Genomic DNA, 21,958 nt, shown 5'->3' with positions numbered 1-21,958 from the left:
TTATTATTTATGTTCCATAAAAAATGTACACTTTCTATATAATAAAGGGTTAAAAGCACCCTTTCATCAAACTTCTGTTCACAAAATATGTTTAAAAATTCTTTGAAATATGTTAACTATCAGCCGTACAATTCTGTAATCAAGCATTTATGGCTGTGGTCTCTGGCAGACCATGCAGTTCATAATTAACGTCATAACATGTCAATGTGGCGTGCCTGGACATGCTGGCGACACTAATTTGGTGCGGTAATTCAAATCTATAATCAAACATGTCATGTACAACTATAGTTAGTAAATAATTGCAAGTTATTTATGTTTTCTTGGATTCAATTTAAGTTTCTGTTTACAAGAGCGCAAGTAACATAAATGACGTATACGCAAATATTTGTTTTATAAAAATATATATAATTAAATCAAAATGATATATAATAGCAATGTATCTGATGTTTAAGAATATTAATAAAATTTGTCAAGTAATTTTATCACCTTCTGATGATACCATGGTAAAAAATATGCTCACAAGCGTTGACAGACTAAAAAATATTTTAATATATGGTATGCCACTGAGAAAGTTTTCTTGGGATATTTGAACATGATATTAGGTGGAGATATTTTTTATCGATATTAATTGGTTTTTGTTTATAATCATTGGCTTTACATGAGAGCATTGCTACCCATTTGTCAACTCATGAAATTTGCAAAAACAAAATGTTCAGATAAACAATATAGCTACACTGAGCTATTTTAACGGCATTATCTTTACGTGGAGCAATTTTTATATGATTTCGTAAGCAAATAACATGTAATCTTGTCTTATACTATAAGAAAACAGATGAATATGGATCGTAGAATATAAAAAAGATAATGTCACGCAACGAAGAGTCATTCGCAATTATGCTATAGCATCTAATTTGCTACTTTAAATTACCTACAAATTATTGGGTCAGATTTTTAAACGAAAACTATATATATTTGAGGTTAAGATATTAAATATATGGATTAAGAATCTAACTAGTATTTAAAAATAAAATGGACACCTATAACTCGGGAAAGGAAGGTAACAGATAGCGGGCTATGGAGAAAAATGGTTAAGATTATACTGAGAAAGATGGGAAAACGATTTAATGAATATAATTGTTTGCACATTGCATAGTGATTTTGATATTATCTTATAATTACTAATAATGAACTTGAATTGCAAGATCTTAATCTTAATATTGAATTCAAACTTAATCTTCAGCAGGTTAGCCGTATGAAGGCTTCCAATAATTTGACTTGAATTAGAGCATTATCATAATTTTCTAAAAAAATTTCTTTAAATACACATTTTAACTTTGAGTCATTACAAATGATATTGACTAATTTTAAAATTTGAGTGATAATGCTTAAACAAAAAAACATCCCAGCTTTAGTACATTTGACTTCAATAAAATATTAGAGATTATTGAATAAACGTGAAAACCTAAGACTTTCTGGAAGAAACTTAAATACATTCCCAATGTTCTTCTCGCTGTTAATGCTGTTATTTAAAGTTAGAGTCAGTTGAAAGATTTTCTTACAATTAACATTCGTAATATCAGCTAGTAATTAAAGATCTTCCAAAAGCTTTCCCCGCAAAATGCAAGATAATTAAATAAACAATTTCGCTGATAATGAAAATGTAATTAAAAGATCACAACAAATCACCAACAATGCCCGAACAAAAAAAAATAAATTATTTTTATTTTTCGATCTTAATTTGTTTATTTATACCTACATCAACAGAATGTATCTGTGCAAATGTATGGCTATACAATTTTATAATTTCTTAATCAACAGTAAAATGGCAAATAAATTTGTGTAGGAATTATTTGCAAAAGTAAGTACATCTGTTACTGAATTCTTGGCACAGAATACACAAATTTTTAGCATTGAGTGTCGATGAGGTTTGATGTTCTCCTCAAGTATCGGGGTCAGTTTGATTGACATGCATAGAGTATACAGATATCAACCATTGAAATAAAATCAAATCTTTATGTGTGATCAATTCAGTGGTTTCTAAAGTAAATGGATTTAAACAAAATTTGCAATTCTTCGAATAGAGAATGCAGTGGGTTCTTGAAAGTACACAAAAATGCGATTTACGCCTACTATTAAAATTTATGCACGAGCAATTTGTTTGTTTCCACTTACATGAAATTGTTTGTCTAAAATTGTTTATTAATATAAAATACATTTTATTCTATTAAATGTTGTTAATTGTAAACAATATTACTTTAAATTTCTAATATAGTCTTTTACGTTATTTTGGAATTTTGAAGGTTTTTAGTCCTGTTTGCTAAATGAAATTGTAATTTTTATCGTTAACTCTAATGCGTACTATCACTAAGGAAAAAAGTTTATTTTAAAGAAACAAAAATGTTTAATAATTGAATTTTATTTACTAAAGAAATTAAGATAGACTTGCGTCGAGAGTATGATTAAGCGAAAAGCCATTAAAGTTTTTCAAACACCATCGACTTCTGTCCAAACACTACAGTCTGTTTGCGGAAAACAACTTTCATCACTACTAGCAAATATGTGTATATACGAACAGTATTAAATTAAAAATCACAGCCATTTTAAGAATCCCAGTTCACACACAAGTTTAGTAAATGTGCTCCCGTCACAAACTCAAAATAAATACTAACAACAAACTTAGCTTATAGTTTATAGTTATCATTAAATAGATAAGTTAGTACTTTACCAATTGATGTCGTTAGACTTCAACCATTTCAGTTCATTGATTCATACTATCAATTTAACAACTGTTACTCTGCTATGTTCCCACTATTAAATCTTAAGATTGTAAAAACGAAGCAGTGATGTAGAAACCAATCTTAATCTTCTTCGTACTCTCCATTAACAGAACTGCGTCAAAAATCTTGGGATGGTTTTATTTTTTACCAAACGACTGTCACTAAAAATGGAACCAATACGTAGCTATGCGGTCTAGTGATCATTATGTACATACCTTTAACTGCAAATAGTACAACCTTCATTATTTTCTAGAAATTAGTTTTAAACATAGTAAGCAGTTAGTTCCTGTTTAGTTCACTCCTATAAAATTTGTTATTAAAGTTACGAACTGTTGCAGCAACTAATCTATGCCGCAGATTTAGCTCCCTATGACTTCTAGCTCTTCATAATACTCGTATATATCCTAAAAAATTTTTTTGTGGAATTCGATTGTTATAAAATGAAAAGATCAGAAATGGGACACATGTATTAAAGACTGAGGCATTGAAGTTTTGAGGAAATAATAGCAAAACATGAACTACTTTTTACAACTATAAACGCTAAGTCTAATAACAAATCATTTTAGATTCAAAAATCTTTTTAATCCACGCTTTATTGTGGATTTAATTCATATATTTCTGATGTTTCGCAGTAACTGAAAATATTTTTTAATAATTCAATATAAATAAATTTTTAACTACATTAAATCAGAAAAATTCTATACAATAATTTATTCTATTATAAGTATAAAAGAAAATATTAACGAATCACTTAAACGAAATGCTCCAGGTTATTTCTTTAAGTGCTAATGCCTTTAGGCAGTAAAATTTTTTCGAAATTGAGAACAATTCAAAACTCAATTGCTCTTCAGATATTAATTGCTTTGCGAATTTCTTTTTGTTGAGAACTTAAAGAGGAACATTTCATATATAACACTAACTGTGCTGCGATATTTATTGGCAATAACATTTTTTTTTATTATTACGTATGAAGGATCATCACTTATTTAAATAAGTTGCTTGGTCAATGAGTTGTGAAAATGTAGCAAATTATACTTCATAGTTCTTCTTTTCTGGGTATAATCTAAGAGCAACCAACAGAAAGTAAAAATTGAGAACAGACCTTTTTAAAAACTTTGTAGAAATGCTTTATCGCATACTTGATTTCGGAGTGCAAAAATTTGTCAAGCTTACTGAATTAATACTGAAATAATGCAGAAGGTAGTTATTTAATAGTTGATATTTTATAGTTAGTTAGTTGTGGTGGAGGGAGGACGAATCCTCCTCAAATAGCTAAGGATGAAAGCCGTTTTGAGTCCACAAAAACTTCGTAAAAGTGGGTAGTAGATAGAGGGTCGAACTAGAACCAACCAGAGGCATTAACAAAGGCAAGAATCTGGCTAATGCTGATGCTGGAGATATCGCTAAGTGAGTTGAAGAAGGGGCCCCTAGAAACTTAAACCTAGTTCTGGCCAGACCTGGACAAAAACACATCAGGTGTTCTGGTGTCATTTCTTCAAGTATTGGTAGACACGCACTACATGAGGTACCACAGGAAAGGCCAAGTCTGGCTCCATGCCGTCCTATGGACCAGTGACCCGTAAAGATAGATACTAGCTTAGAAACCTCAGATTTGTTTCTACAGATTAAGTCAGAGATTCTGTAACATTTCTTTTGATATTTTATAAAAAGAAAATAAAAATTTTGTAAAGAAGTGAAAATGTAAAAAAAATGTTATTAAAAAAATTTAATTATAACAAATTCAACAATACAAAACGTTAATTGCAGAAGTCGTATATGTTTTAAAAGCTCAGATCTATGGATAGATCTTTTATTATGCATTTTTATTAAAAATTGATTGAAATAAATTTTAGGGTCATCAATTGGCTATATAAAAACATAAAATATAATAAAGATCATTACTTCATTTTAAATTTTGTTGTATTACATAGAAACTTATAACAATTATATTATATTATATATATTATATAATATATATAAAGGCTACAGCTATGGTATTTTAGCCGTCTGCCGATAAACAAAATATATTTATTGTAGTATATTTATAAAGATCAGTATATATGTTTTACCGTTTATATATGTTTTTTACTGACCCCGTTTATTATTTTATCTTTTTTTCCAAAACAAATTTTAAGATTATAATAATGCCAATAATACTTATTTGTGGTTTATGCTTTTGTTAAAAAAGCTATCGTTTGTTAGTTTAAGTTTATGATGACTATAACATACATTCGGTCAACACAATAACCTAATAACCTATTAAAATTTGGTGAAATTAATTTATATGGATTGTACAATTAATTCTATTACATAAATATATTTATTGAAAAATGACTGAAATATGTCACTACCGATTCCTTATTCCTATTCCCTTATTATTTTTGATCTCATAAGACAAACGGTTTTTTTTGGCAAGGCATCGATAAGTTAAAAGACCTATATCCATACCTATATTCAATGTGTTTCATAAGGACCGATAAAATATTTAATGAGTTTTGCAAGACCTGGTATCAACATCTTCCCAAAAACCAATGCAAGCAAACGTACAATATTTTACGGATTAGTAGTGCTTATGTACCAATACTGGTCTAAGGACTGAGAACTAAAAAAATCGCCACTCAAGTAATTTCATCTTTCTTATGTTAGTATCACACACTTTTTATCACCAGAGCTGCTTTATTTTATATTTGTTAGAAGTTGAGTTAATTAACGAATAATATATAGTAATATTATTAATTTTTTTTTAAAAAAAAAAACCTGCACGATCTCAATATTCTCAGAAAATATAAAATACTATATTATAACTAAAATAATATATAATAAAAAACAATGTCAATCCGGATGTTTTCGTTAGCTTAAAACTAATTATTTCATTTTTACATAAATTAATAGTTGAGTTTCTTTATATTAAAAACGAAATAATATAAAATAAAATAAATAATACATAAGTCAAAACGAAATCATTTGGCGCCAGTGAGGCAATTGGCATTAACATTTTACGAGCCGAAGCAAACATATTTTTATATAAAAAATCATTTAAAGACCCAACACCTATGCTGAAGCTTGTAAAGTCAAAAAAGTTATATTATAAAAAAATCAAAAATTCAAAAAATAATAATATGAAAAAACCACATATGAAAATTTATAGATACGAGTATCTTCAAAATATTGTATTTATAACAGTAATGTGTTAAAGTCATAAAATCCAAAAGCCATTAAGTGCTAATCGTATAAAATCCTACGGACAGACAAGTATTTAGCCGAATAGACATTAAACAAACAATAATGTGACGAATGTTCTTTTTATATACCAATTAGATATTTATGAATTGGAATTTAATTTAAAAGATATGTATATGTTTACTAATGATAGATACAACGTCATGAACTTTTGAAAAATAAGAAAAAATTTCAACTTCTACTTTAAAAGATAACATCGCTTACAATTTCTGTTTAATTATGAATATCTAATAAAAGCGGTGATTTTTTAAATTACTCTGACATTGTATTAAATTTAGACAAATAATTCAAGTTAAGTTATTGCGATCTTGATACAAAATATAATTGCTTGAAAATATGAATTTTCAAATTAGAAATCAAAACAAAAAACGAGTTTAATGACGATACAATTAATGAGAATGAACTGTAATTATTTTATTGTTTTGTTTTTAAATATTTGACGTACGAATTATAAATACTGTGATAACAAACTATAACGCAAAAATATATTTACAACATATGAACCACCTACGATAGGATACATTATTCTTAACATTGATTAGAAGATATAAAAATCTGAACAATTTATAAACTTGAGATACTGTGTTTAAAAATTTGTGTCCGTATAATAGGACTTTATCTATATAAGGCTCCGGTTTTAAATTGTATAAATTATTTCATCTCCAATATCAGCAAATAATGTATAAAGGAACGGAAATTCACAGCATCCAATTGTCCTGCATACCAAAAGAAATGTCTGTTTTCTTTTATCATATTATAAATCCTAATTTCGGGGTACCATATTTCTGTTGCATATTATATATTGAAAATTTATCTTAAACTTTTCTACTATAATAGAACTTGAGCAAATACTAATCGTTTGTGCAAAGAGTAGTCGAGTGTCAATACTCGATTGTAATGAAATTGCATAGATTAGTTAAGGTCATTAGAGTAGAATCCAGATATATTCTTCTTTTTCTTCATTTTATTAAGTACCCAGGGGAATATTGGGCCTCAGAATCCAGACATAATGAATATTATTCGCAGAGAACACAAAATAAGTCCAATGTTCACAAACTGAATTAATCATCTACTTTAAGTCATAACACATCCTATTCTCCCATTGTATTGGAAAACATGAATTTCCTTATGAATATTGAAATTCTTAATAATAATTAACTATAATTTTTGTTTGTTTATTTCGCTACTTAAGAAGTGGCAAAATATCTTATATGCTTGAGTGTTGTTTATATTTGAAAGTAGTTCGGCTTAGCTTTACTCAAGTACTGATACCAATAACAATATCAGTAAATTTTTAATTACTTTACTCTGTAATTTCAAACCATTATATTCTCTTGAAATACCACTGCCACTCTTCATCGATATAACACTGCTAAATTTTAATCAAATAAAAATCATTAATTAGCGCTTTAGTTAACAATTGACTACGAGAGTAATCTTGTGATAATTTCGAAGAAGTGTTTGGTATTATCAAGCGATAAATTATGAAACTATCACAGCTATCAAAAACAACAAGTTCTTATTAAACATATATATAGCAATTCAACATTATTTATTTATATGATTTTTGATGTCTTTTATTTGATTTACTTAACAAGTGAAGGTATAAATATCATGATAATATACTCATATATGGACATATTTTTATAAATACTTACAATATTTTCTAGTTTAGTCACACATTTGAGGTTTCTTAAATTACTATGAAATTAGTAACTTGAGTTTTATCACACTCTTAAATTTCCATATAATTGTATTGATTCTACACGGAACATATTGTTTCATATTTAGTTTTTAATATATTATTAACATTGACACATAAAATATCCCCTTTAACTTTAATAGACTCATTTTAGGCTCGTGGGTTTTGATTCAGAACTTCATCTGTACGATTTCTTCGAAATCCGTAGTATTTATTTTTGTTCTTTAACTTGCGTACACTTAATCTTCTCCAACAAACAGCTGTGCCCATTGTAACTTACGTCAATAAATAATTTCTTACGTACAATTAATGTTTTATTATTCTGTTATTGTGATAAAAGTACATAGTCATGATGACTTAAAAATTGATTTTCCATATGAATTATTAATCTATATTCATATCCAAGTTGCTCTATATCATTTTGTGACGTACATAACTGTTGCACGTAAAAATTAAATTCTAAAAATATATTTTTAAAAACTACGAAACACCTGTTTTTATTAGAATTTCTACGAATAATTAATAATGATTTTTCATAAATCTTAATTTTTTAATAATTTTCCAAAATTGAAAAATTTTAAAGTTTAATTTTGTTTTTTTTTTCATTTTTTTCAGGAAAATTTTGCATCTCATTTACTTTAGCAACAATAAGAACAACATTATCATCGAAACAACATAAACAAATTTATTTTAAGAAGCAAATTTAGATAAAATGAATATTATAAAATCGCATTCAAATCAGAAACGACGGCATTCATATAAAAATAAAGAGGCAACAGCACATCCATTCCAGTTTTTTAAGCAAAGAACTATAAATGCTACCAGAAGTACAATTTTAAAGAAAAATATAAAGTTTCTATCGTTAAATATGACGCAACGGTTCTCAAGTTCTTGTAACTTAGTTGCAATTATTTTTCTAATAGTGATCTCAACAATTGTTTGTCCATACGTGAAAGCTTCAGCCGTTTTAACCGGTAAGTACATATTTACACAAAAAATTTTTAAAAATTGTTGATCATTTTTACATACTAACATTATCAAACAATTATTATCTATAAATTATGAAATTATAATATCAAATATGTAATCAAATATTTTCTTAACCTAAATAACCTCAAAATTAATTAACTTTGCATACAGAAAGGTAAAACATATAGTAAAATTTAGTCCAAACAGAAACATAATCTAGCATACCACACATCGAAATATTCATAGATATATCATATAAATTTTTCTGGTGCATTCAAAACTTAAATAAACACCATCTACATAATTTAACCGTGAAATAGTCCAAAAATGGTTAATGATTTATATATATGATTTCTATTATCTAAATACAGAAAAGTAATTTGTTAATCAGAGTTTTCAGTACAAACAAGACCTGGAACTTAAAACTGTATATTAAGAAGTAAAACTATTTAAAATTGAAATCGAATCGTCACGAATAGTCAATCACAGATTTTAAACATTGATGCCGTGTAATCCTGGTTTTAATTTATATTAATCATATTAAAGTTATTGTTTTATTTGGGTTATTGAGTAACCCGTGAGTTTTTTTTTTTTTTTTTTTTTTCCAATAGAAGGGTTGGGAAGTAGTCTCCGCGTCACTGCATCCTCGAGGATTATTGTGACATACCCACTTCAGTTCCATAGACGAGTAGCAGTTAAGAATGCCAGTATGTCCTTTGGAGAGATGTTGCCTACTTCCGTTATAAGCGGATAGGCAATGGATAAGTAGCGAAGTCTGAGTCTTGCAAGACTATCACAGTGACACAATATGTGTTCTGCTGTTTCCTCTTCTTCGTATACCGTGAGTTTCTTGCCATACATATCACATTAAATTGATAAGTTTCATCATTTTCTTGGAGTTCTTCGAGCTACAAATATGTTTCTTAAAATCAGTTTATCTTTTGGTCAAGGTAGATGGATAGATGACGTAAAAGAACGCATAACTGCTTAAATTATATAGAAATACTTTTTCGGTTCACAAACCTCGAAATTTGGGAAGATATTATTACGCATTGAATGCAAGAACTTGATGCTTTTTAATTTTTTAAGACGTTATAGAGTGAATATTTATTGTGATTATATTTGGATATGTAATTTATAGGTTTGTAATATGTAAATATTTGGATAGGCTTGAGTATCCAATGTTTTGTAATATAACACCTGCAAATATGATCGGCAGGAGTAGCTGTTGGGACATGCTCCGCCATACCGTCTTATTTATTTATTTATAATTCATATGCATACAACAGCAATAGTATGCATATTATAGAGCAAGATGCTGTATTAACAAGCCTTAACCACTAAATTTACATTATCATTGATTATAACATTAATAACATAAATAATAATAACATTATAAATATGATACAGAATTATTATATTTGATCGTATACGTTGTTTTGAGAAACTTAAATGTTTTCTCCTGTGGGTTTCGATATTGAGATATCACGAAAATTATTGTGTCTATAATATGATAATTGAAGTAAAAGGCTCTGTGTTACAAAACTGACATCTGAATAAAAGAGATTTGTCAAAAAGATGTTTGTATGCAAGGTGACTATGCCCGAGACGTAGACGAATAAATTTGGAGAGCTCTTTGCATGTAAGGGGTATACAAACGTTTGTAATAGCGTAATCATAAATGTTGTTTTTATGAGAATTGATTCTTTTATAGTGGTGATAATATATATGTATATATTATTATATTATATATTATTATATTATATGGAGATTGGGGGGTCTCATGTTCAGTATTTCATGTTAACCGATATTAATGTAGAGAATTATATTCTGTTCTTTTGGATCACATCTAAAAGTTAAGATTCAAAATAATATGATATGAGTTTTTATCGTTTTTGTTGTTTCTGTTTTCATAATTAAGCCTGGCATAAATTAATTAAATTAAATATGAATTAAATATTTTGTGAAATTTTTATTTTTAATAAAACTTTAATAAATAATTAATAAATTTTTAGAAATTGTGATTTTAAATGTGCCATACCTTAATGCACTTATTAATTTTTTTTATGTTTCTTATTATTAACTATATCGTATGACTTATCCACTCATGATGAATGAAACATAAAGATTTTTTAAGTCACAGTTATATTCACATGTAGTGCTTTTTTTATATATTTGAATATGTTAGAGGTTATTAACATTTTATCATTTGCAAAGCTTGTGCACGTATCTGCAATATTAATATGTACATAAAAAAATGATGCTACATCTCTCTAATATAGTTGCTTAGTCTTCAAATGTTACAAATGTTTACTAATATTATTTAAGCATCAACCATCGCTGACATATTACATTTTAGTAAAAAATCCGAATCTCCTTATCTATTCCAAAAATTTCAGATTCTCTAGAAAAACTATTAAGATCTGCTGCATAGCAGCACAGATAAGATATGTTTTATACTAATAAAATGATAAGAAAAGGTGGACAACACTCTAATCGTAAAAATAACTCACTGTATTTTATGTTATAAAAATGTTATTAACATTTGTTTTAATTATATTTTTAAGTTAAATAAATTAGTAAGGAGCCAGTCACAGAATTAATTGAATTGATTTCTAAATTCAATATACAACACAGGTGTTTGACAATTCTGGAATTAAAGAGATTATAATAATTTCATTCAGTTGTTATTACATGATCCAACTTAAAATTATTATTCATAGTTCTTATAAATTGATTAACCGACTAAAGATTATAAATGGAGTTTTTATTTGATCGTATCTATCGTTTTGAAAAACTAACAGCTATTGCCACGTTGGATTGTATAACTTTGCATAAAAAAAGTTTTTAATGATTTATTTTTCTCGAATTAATGATATCCAATCAACAAGACCTATTTTATTAATGTAACCTTTTAACTAAATAGTCCGTCTTTCTTCTCCACATGACGTTACCATATTCATAAATCAGTGCCCTTGTATATGCTTGGTTTCTTGTAGTGTATTTTCTATATACATATTTAAAATATAATTATTTTAAACGCTAAAATTTATGAATTTTTTTTTTATTCTATCTCTTTATTTGATCGAACTTATGATTGTGTCGTATTATTTGGGAATCGCTTGGCATGAGCTGTGTATCCTGCGAAGCACAATTTTCTCAACTTCCCTTATCCAAGCATATGTTAATATATTTTGAAAAATGAATATTTTTAGAATTTTTTTGGAAAGAGTAGTTTCTCTTTCACACTCTAAAATTCTTTTTAATAAATAGAACAATTAAATACTTGTATGTTTATATATAAACTACTTTTTATTGTATAAAGAAAACATCAATTAGAAAATTGTTATAAAACTATAAAATAAAGATACACTTATATTTTACAATCTATGTCAATTTGGTAATTGATTAGACATATGTTTTTATTATTACACCATATTAGTACATTTAAAACGATGTTCTAATGTTTATTACAACTCATTGGTATTTAGCGCCCACATCTTCAAATAATTAACAATTAATTACAAAAAACAAATACATGGTATTGAGGTCATTTATCATCGAATAGGGAGTTCTACTATATTTTTTTGTTTACTGCACTGTATTACACAATTGACTTCGATCATTTTTATGGAATAAATGTGCTTAAATATTTGACAGAAAATATAAATAAAATTTAATTAAAACTAAAACACTTCCCTTACATTGAAAATTCACATACTTAAAATACAAATAAACATTACACATATATCAACAATAACAAAAGATATAATAATCTTATATGTATATACATAATTGTGCAGCTAAATCCAATATGCAAATATTATTCTCATATCAGAACATGTCATTGATAATTTTACTACTTGAAAGCATTTTCAGTGACTCTGCTAAATCGAGTGAGTGAATATATTAACGATCCAGTGAGTAAGTCAACACAATGCAGAAAGGGTTCCTGAATCGTACACTTTAAGCATTTTATTCACATTCTTATAATTTGTTTTTCTTTTTTTTATTGGAATATTGGTTATTTCCCTTGCTCTAATGACGCATAAAATGTTTCAAAAGGTTTGCTTTGTTCATGCAGTCACTGCTGTTTAAGATAAACATCTTTGGTTTTGCTTTCTGTGCTGACTACACCACTTCATGGTACAATTGTAATGCTGGCGTCCAAATTTATCTTAAAACTTCTCGTACACACCTAAACGCCGCTATGCAGGTGGTCTTGTTGTTGTTGATGATTTTTACCTTTATTTTTGGAGTATGTTTCAGTTTATTTTTTATTAAACAAATATTATTCTTTTCATGTTCTTTAATCTTGCGAAAACTACATCCTGCATTAAAAGCAACGATTGGATGTAAAACGTTATTCATATATAACGTCAATATAGACTAAAATATAATTTAATTGTAAACACTTAATTGTGTTTTAAGAATTTAATAGTTAGATGTGATGGATCTATTTGAGTAAAAAATAAAACATACAACTTATATAAAACTTATAGAATTATAAACTTCTATAAACTTACTATAGGTATATAACACTTATAAGTGGAGGTGAAAAAGTGATCGAAAAACACGAGAACATGGCTTGAAATGCCAACATAAAAGAGATCCTTCTAGACGTAATGCGTTGGCGTTTCCGAGGGCCAATAAGTCTCGCCATAGAATGGGTGCTTTAGTCCTTATACTGCATACTAATATTAGGTAGTCGGGCACACAATTTCGACGACGGTCAGTCTCATGGTGCATAAAGCATTCCACGTTCTCACTACAAAAAAAAATATATTATTTATCTACGTGTGTGAACAAATCTTAATTATCAAAAAAACGTAGATATTGTGTTTATAATTATATCACAATAATTTTTTAAAAAACAACAAAAATTCGAATAATTAAAACCATTAGAGCAAAACAGAAACCTTACGATATATTAACACATAAAAAGTAAATACATAGAAATAAATGTTTTCTCTTTCTAATTTTTTTAAGAATTTCAAAACAGAATTTAACATATATAGAATTACAATATAAAATATTCACGTGATGAGAAGAAAACCATAAATTCTAAAATACATATAAAATTAGGCAAATAAATTTTGTGTTCCACAAAATTAAATATAATTTTCAGTTCCCTTTCTCTTTTATTATTTATTTTTTCAGAATCATTATTTGCACCTTCTCATCTCAATCTGCCTAAAACTCTTACTCTATCTTTTGCTATATACTTCAAATTCTTGCTGCTTCTTCGTTTATTTTAATTTAGCTTTAAATTTTAATTAAAAGTCTATAAAAAAAAATAGTTCTAAAAAAAGGTCTAAAATCAAGCAAAATTAATTTTTGATCATAAGCTTACTAAATTTTAAGTTCTTTAGTTATATTCTTATCAATATTATACAATGCTATAAACACAGTTAAAGATATATTTTTTTTACTGATACATTTTTCAGAAATACAATTATAGAAAATTCTGGCTATATTATTTATACAAAAGTTATAATTTAATGTTGTTTATACTAATCGCTAATATTCACATCCCAATCATATGACCATTTTAAATCCTGAACGTCGCTTCGAATAACATGATTACTTTTTCGTGAATAAATAAAGCTATATAAATATAATACATTATATGAACAGATAAAGTAGATTCTCGAACTAATCAAGTAATTGTGTACTAAATAGTTTCAATATAAGGAACATTAAGTCGATCTATGGTATAATAAATGCCGTTTTCTATTAAATGAGTTTATTATTATAATGTACTACTTAGTACTATCTAATATCTGAGTAATAACTAACCGCACGGTGCGGTACTCAGATCTTAGATCAATCATTGAATAATCACGAAGATTATGAGGAATACTCAAATTAGTGAGTGAGATGAGTGGGACTCTGCAGAAACCCCCCAGCCATCATAGAGTATATGTATGTTTCTAAATAATTCTTTCCAAATCAACTTGGGTTGATGTTTTCCTGCAAGTTATTATTTATTACTATTGGTTTCACAAGTTATACGAATACATTAAAATTATGTTAATTGTTATGTTGAGCCTCTGATATAATTCAATTATATCTTAATTCATCAATACCTCCGATTAGTTGTAGAAGATCTAACAAACTCTGGCTCTAAAATAGCTAGGATTGTATCATGAAATAAGACTGTCTATCTAATTTAGAAGATTTCGATCTTCTAACATTTCACTCGCCTTTTACTGTAAACAAAATGTAATTATAAATATATAACTAATTCATTATTTTTAAAAATACACGCATGTTTGATGTACACTCATTCGATGTAGAGTGCACTCGAATTCTATACGACTGTTATAAATATATTCTACTTCATTTAAGTCGTTTTATATTGTCTTGAGATGTATTTGAACTTTTATGCGTGCCATAAAAATGTTAGCGCCACTCGCTTCTTGACTTCTTCATTTCATTTCCATATTTTCTTATTTAAGTTGTTGTAATCTACAAAGGCAAATGCGGTACATAAATATTGTGGAATCATACTGCTTTCACCGCCTACAATAAAGAACTCAACAGGGCCAAAAAATATATTTGTACCTGCAGGGGCAAAGAACTAAATGTTTTTCGTACTCTTACCTTTCGGTGATGATGCATTTCCGGTACTGTTAAGTGCTGTTGATAAGATTCTTAGTACCGTGCTTCTTCTGTCATTATTGGCTTAATGATGCAGCATACCACGCAGTAGGGATTCTCGATATATCTTGTATTAATCTGAATGTGTATTTTGAAGTTGTCGGTCAACACAAGTCGGTTGCCTTTTATTTTCCCATGTTTGTTTATATTTAAGTACTTTAATAATATTTGTTAAATCATGTAATCGTAATTTACGTACTTAATAAAAATTTTATATGGACGTATTTCTTTTGATGCTACACACAATCAATGAAAGAATTGAAATTAAATAAAATAAATATTGCGTTTGTTTGATATTTGGTATTTAGTAATTTATTGAAATAATTGTTTGCTCTTCTTTTTTAAGCTTTGAAATATTATTTAGTAAATTTTAAAAAAAAATTTGTTATAATTTGTATATATATTTGCATTACAGGTAACATACAATCGTGCTCTAATGAAGGTGAAGAGATTTCATTACAGGGAATTCAAAACTCAGACTGTTTCAAGTGTGCCTGCAAGGTAAGAAACTTCATTGAGTTTTAAAAAAATATTTTGTTATGTAATTAATATTAAGATATATAAAGATATATATGTGTATATATATAGAAAGGTATATAAAAATTATATGTAGATATAGTATTCGCACAAATTTTATTAATTCTAGATATATAAAAGTATATAATTAAATAAGTTTGATCAAATATTATTGTAATTGTTAAAATTCAAATTCACCAAGAGATATGAGTTATGAGAATCTTCACAGATTTATTAGATAGTAAATGTGTTAAGATATACCAAAACTTTCGAGGCTCTTTAGGTTTCATGTAACAATTTAATTGCGACAGCATGAGAAAAAATTATGGTAATTTTACCAGGAATTAGGAGTTCATTTAAAACTTTTAATCAGGACCATAAATGTAATTCATTAATTTAACAAAGTGGATTATATATTTAATATTTGTATTGTAAAGAAAGCCTCAAAAAATGATCATCGTTTGGCGAGTATTGTGCACTCCATTTTCAATCCCACTTACAGACAATAATGATTGTTATTACTGGTCATATTAAAATGAATAGAACTTTGATCCTCCATAACTTACTAATGGTAATGATATAGTAAAATCACCAAAATTATTTTTTCATATTTTAAATGCTTTGCCGCAATTAATTCTATTTTTAACACAAAATTTTAAATAACATCTCTGATCCCATATTTTGGCATATAAAATATCGCCAATTGCAGTAATGTACATTTTGCATATTTGATTGACAAACCTAACTTAAGCATCGTAACTATAATTCTAAACTAACTATAGTAGCAAAAGCTAACGTTACTGAAAATAAGACCTATACACAAAACATACTGGACTCGATTAACTAAACGCAATGTGCACAATTTAAAAATTCTTGAAAGCAGCCCGTATAATGTGACGTTTGTGGTCCATGTGTCATATTTGGTCTCTCTTTTTAATGTATGTAATACATATTTTATTAAGCACACATATAAAAATCAATGTTATTAAAAATTTCCATCTGCAACCAATACATCGGCTAAGGTATTGGCACGGTTATATCTATGATTCTGTACTTTAAGTCAATTGATATATGTGCCGATACTTCCAATAACTAATTGACTGTCATCATTAACAATGTAAATATTAATCGAATAATGCTTTAAATTGTTAGGTGAATAACAACTACTTCTGCAATAAAAATACTATATTAATCGGCTAATGAAAAAATTCATTTGTTGAAAAAGAATTCGTTATCTCTAATACAATAATGCTTAAACTTATTGTCTGAACATATACATTATTATAACAAAGTACATATAAGAAAATGGCATATCTGTCATGGACTTTTTCTGTTGGTATGAAGCCAGTTAGAGGTCTGGCATCATGGTCAATGAAAATCCAGTAAAGAACACTTAATATTTTCCAACGGTTTTTAAAAAATGATTGGAATCAAAATAATACACTATACTAAGCATCAACAATTACGCCTAAATAAATCCACAACAAGATGCTAGGCTTACGGTCTCATTTATGTATAATATAATTTTTAAAATTGTAGATAACGAATATACATGAATACGTTTTGAATATATTTATATATATATATATATAGTTAACAAGAACAAGAAAAACTGTGGAACTCTAACTTTATGACTGCCCCAATAATCTTAATGCATATCCTTATATAGGAAATCTAAGCAGAACGCAACCAATCGCATATTTCCTTATTATATCAATGAATCTAGAAAAAAGCCTAGTATGACAATTTATTATCTGATTGCAGAAGAAGATATATATATATAAGTAAATTAACATAGTGAGAATTATAATAGTTATTTAGAAATATAGTGTTTAAAATATCTGCATCAATCAATGTACAATCTAACAATTTGTTCATGGCTATGCTTTTGTCATATGTCATTAATATTTATCGGAAACATATATTTAAAAATAATTTTCATATAAATGTATTTTAGCAAAACCCTTAAAATAATATGTTAAAAAATTGTATTAAAATTAGGAAAATTACTGTACTTCGTCTTTTGCATAATTCAATAAAAGTTTTTTTATATAAAACTGTGATTGAAGTTCACAAATTTTTTATACTTATGAATTTGTGTAGGTTTAGGTGAAAATTAAAACATAAAGTTATAATTTTTTTTATAGATTTTATTCACCTAAGTAAAATTTAAAATCAAATTCATAAGCATAAAACAATTTAAGGTTTCTCAGAAAATTAAAAATTTAAAGTATTTAAAATTTTTTCGAACCTTTGTTGCGAATAATATTTTTTGGTTTTTATCTATTTCTGTAATCTATTATAAAACTCATACATCTTTTTATATAACTTCAATATAATTACGTAAAAATACTTAAAAGTTATAAAGTTCACTTTAAGGTCTTTTGTTTCTTTGCCAAAAAGTTTTTGATATTTAAGTTGGCCAAGTGCCTAATAATAAAATGTTCACAACTCTCTCATTTTAAAGCATATTTAGGCTCCTTGCTATATTAAAACCACATATCTCAATAATTTAGATATGATAATAGTAAAAATTTATTTACTTAAGTAAATAATAATACTTTTAAATACTCGTAGTTATTTGTTCAAATAAAAGCGTTTCAATTGTTGCCACAACTTATAGTTTTAAATAAAGTGAAAATTATATTGATTTATATTTAAATATAAAAAAAATGTGTTGTATATATTTTGGAAAAGTTAATATAACTATATTAAAGAGTTTATCAATTCCGACTTAAAAGTAAGTTCCCTGGTTTTTGCTTAATATATATCTTTTAGGATTTTGCATTTCTAACAAAAATCAGTCTAGTATCATATAGAAAAATTTCTGTGTAGCATATCTGATCTAGGTATCTCACCGTATGTGATTTAGTTCTCCTAGATGGACCAAAAAGTATCTGAGCATCACAAAAAACTTGTAAAATGAAAAAGCTTGAGATTGCCTTTTAGGTGTTCTTTTAGAATTAAAAATGTAATAAAAAATGTGTAGTATATATTTGATTCATTTATAATGTTTTATAGAATATATCAATTGAGAATTATTTCTACAGATGTTATTATATCATAATAATCATTTTTCAAGAAATATTTTCAAAAAGATCACTGGTGATCAGTATTTGACAATACTCGAAAAAGCTGAATGCTAAGCCAAAAAGTCAGTTACCAAATATATAATAAAAATTTTGGTTTAACCTCTCTATTAAATGCTAATTTATTTCTTGTTGTAAGATTACGAGATAAACGATATTACAAAAATTTGACCAACTGTCAACACATCTATATATCAAATCGATAAAATAAAAAATGCTAATAGAAAATATTTACAGCTTAAACAAATCAGAGAAAGAAGAATTATTCAGTTTTCCCTTATTTTGAAGATTTCTCAAGAATACGTTACATCCCTGCTTAGAAAACAATTCTTTGAGGAATTTGAAGAACTAGCACCTATTGGTATTGAAAATATATTCAAATTAATAAAAAAAAAACACAAATTAATAAAAAACTAATGATAACTATTAAATCAAGGCTGCTCGTATTGTTGTAACCTCTACTACGTATATTAGGATATCACTTGGGGGGGGAGAGCATCAAATAACAAAATCTGTATATGGATATAATGAAATAATGCAAAGATATTCTGCAATTTTTACACATTTGTAATATATTGCAATATCTTTACTACTAATAGTTTCATAACTACTAAGACTGACTGCAATACCAGTACACTGCATTACATATAATTAATTCAACATTTATCTTGGTATATGTATATTCTTACAATTATACTTCAATATTTCCCACGGAAATATTTGCTGTACTAAATACGTGATTCCATATATTGTTGCCGATATGAACATTCAGGGAAAAAGTTCATATTTTTATAGACAGGCAGACAGCTATAAATGCTACCTCGTCCCAGATATTTTACGAATGTATATAAGTCATTAAGTTCTTCTTCTTAGTGTCCGCTTCCCTTAGTAGGGTATAGGACCGGAAGTCATTAACTTAATAGATATTATGTTATTTAATAGATTTAATTACGGATAGATCAGTTCAGCACCAATGAACAATTTTACAATTATGTAAAAATTTTCTTTTCGTCTAAAGAATTAATGAAAATAATGACACTGCAGACTAGAACTATAAACTTTGAATGTTTATAGCTATCGGAGTGACTACACATCACAGTGGAAGTTTGATCCTCTCAGCTTTTAAATAATAATTTATAATTATTTATTTATTATTTATTCATTCATTATTTTATTTATAAAAATTTATAATCACTTTATTATTATATAATTTAAATAATTAATTGATAATTAAAATGTTTAATATTACTGAAGTTTGCTTCATCTAAAGCAGATTGATCCTTGTAATTTGCGCTATAACTCTCTTCTAAGAATATGTTGATTAGTTGATCATCCATCGCTATCCTAAGCTAAAGGACTTTATGTCAAGTGCGTCTTGTCTTCAAACCAATTTGTATTTTTTGTATAAAATTCTTGCATCTTAATAGTATTATATAGGATTATCTTTTTAAGAGTACTATTGATGTAAATATTATTTTCCATATATCTCAACAAATTTCAATTTACAGAAGTATTCCCCACTTCATAATAATAAAAAGAAAATTATACATGAATAAATAACTCTGACAACTTCAATAAATCTATGATCATCTAAATAATTTAAAATGGTTTATAAATATTTAATAGTAATCAAAAGTGAACAAAGCAAACAGCATCAGCCAGTTTCTTCCAGTTCAAGCTTATTTATCCTGTTCAAGGTATTGTGAACTACTCAAGCTCCAGTGCAGTGGTACTTCTAGTATTGTTCCCAATTTGACGTAATCTACTTCATTTTAATTTATTTTTTATGCAAGAATATGCAAACATACTATAACTCTAACTTAAGCTATTGTTGCCAGCCAGGCTTCCACATATACACTCGTATCTGTTTTTATGCTCGACTGTAGCCTTTGGACCGAGTGCAATTTTTTCCCAGCTCTAAATCTGAAATAATCAAATGGAATAAATTTTATATAAATTAATATTGTGGCATTTGTCAAGTCTGTGTGGGCCAATAATTTATTGCATATGAATTGGATGCAGACTTGTGGAAAAGTGTGTGGACAAAAATCGTATATGACAATAAGAAGGAAAATGTGTTACATTTCGAAGTTGTTTCAGTATTTCAGAAAAATGAATAAATGAAAAATTATTATTTGGATTTTTGTTCGTTTTACTTATTTTTCTTTTTTGTTTTTGTTGTTGTCATAAAGAAAAGCATAAAAATACGAGCATTTGACCCATAAATCGAATGACAACTGCAATGAAATTGTCGCCAAATTTTGTGTTCATGTATGTACGTACGAATATATTCATATATGTACATTTTTAGCGCTTAACATGGTCAGTTCGCTAGAATGTTATTGACCCAAGTTATGCATTTAAACTATGCTCAAAAGGACACACAGGGTTGAGTTGAAGCAAATACTACTAATCCGCATATATCGTTAGATATACAACTTCTTCTCTTTGCTAATATTAATGCATAAAATTCGGGGTAACATATAGTACATGTTACGCATATATGTACACATCCTTTTGGCTGGGAATTGTGAATTGAGTTTTTTATTTCTTAATCCTGCATTCCTCTTGACGCCACTAAGTTAAGTAGATGTTTATGGATATGGCGGAAGCCTGTCAACATGTCGAAACATTACTTTACATCTTGCTGGGTAGAAATATATTTTATTTATTTATGGTTGCAAATATTGCAATATGTGCATATAAATATTAATATTTGATTCCAAATGATAGTATTTGCTTTCTCTGTGCTCTCTCAGACAAGACATACATTTCATTTCGGATTTTCTGAAAAGTATTAAAGTATAAAGAAATAAATCTTTGTTTTCAGTATTATTTGCACAATGCTTTTATATCTTTATCTGATTTTATGTGTTATAATAAGATTAAGTGCATTTTCTTGATATCCTTGGCCTGCTTATCATCCATAGTAATTATTTTTATGCTTGAACTGATGTATACATTTAAAGTGTTTTTTTTAAATTATTATATTGTCTTAGTTT

At 27.1% G+C, this 21,958-nt stretch overlaps 1 protein-coding gene across 1 annotated transcript in view; it reads left to right on the top strand.

The window, feature by feature from the left end:
- LOC119679633 (BMP-binding endothelial regulator protein-like) overlaps positions 1-21,958 on the top strand; it is a 74,494-nt gene that overhangs the window by 30,471 nt on the left and 22,065 nt on the right. Inside the window, exons 2-3 of the mRNA XM_038092094.1 lie at positions 8,335-8,693; positions 15,767-15,852. Coding sequence (XP_037948022.1) covers positions 8,432-8,693; positions 15,767-15,852 — 348 coding nt within the window. The 5' untranslated portion in view covers positions 8,335-8,431. The remainder of the gene's footprint in view (positions 1-8,334; positions 8,694-15,766; positions 15,853-21,958) is intronic.

The sequence above is a fragment of the Teleopsis dalmanni genome, chromosome 2 (assembly GCF_002237135.1).
Source record: "Teleopsis dalmanni isolate 2A chromosome 2, ASM223713v2, whole genome shotgun sequence".
NCBI lineage: Eukaryota > Metazoa > Arthropoda > Insecta > Diptera > Diopsidae > Teleopsis > Teleopsis dalmanni.
Note: the sequence above shows the minus strand (reverse complement) of the source record. Positions and strands in the feature narration are given on the sequence as shown.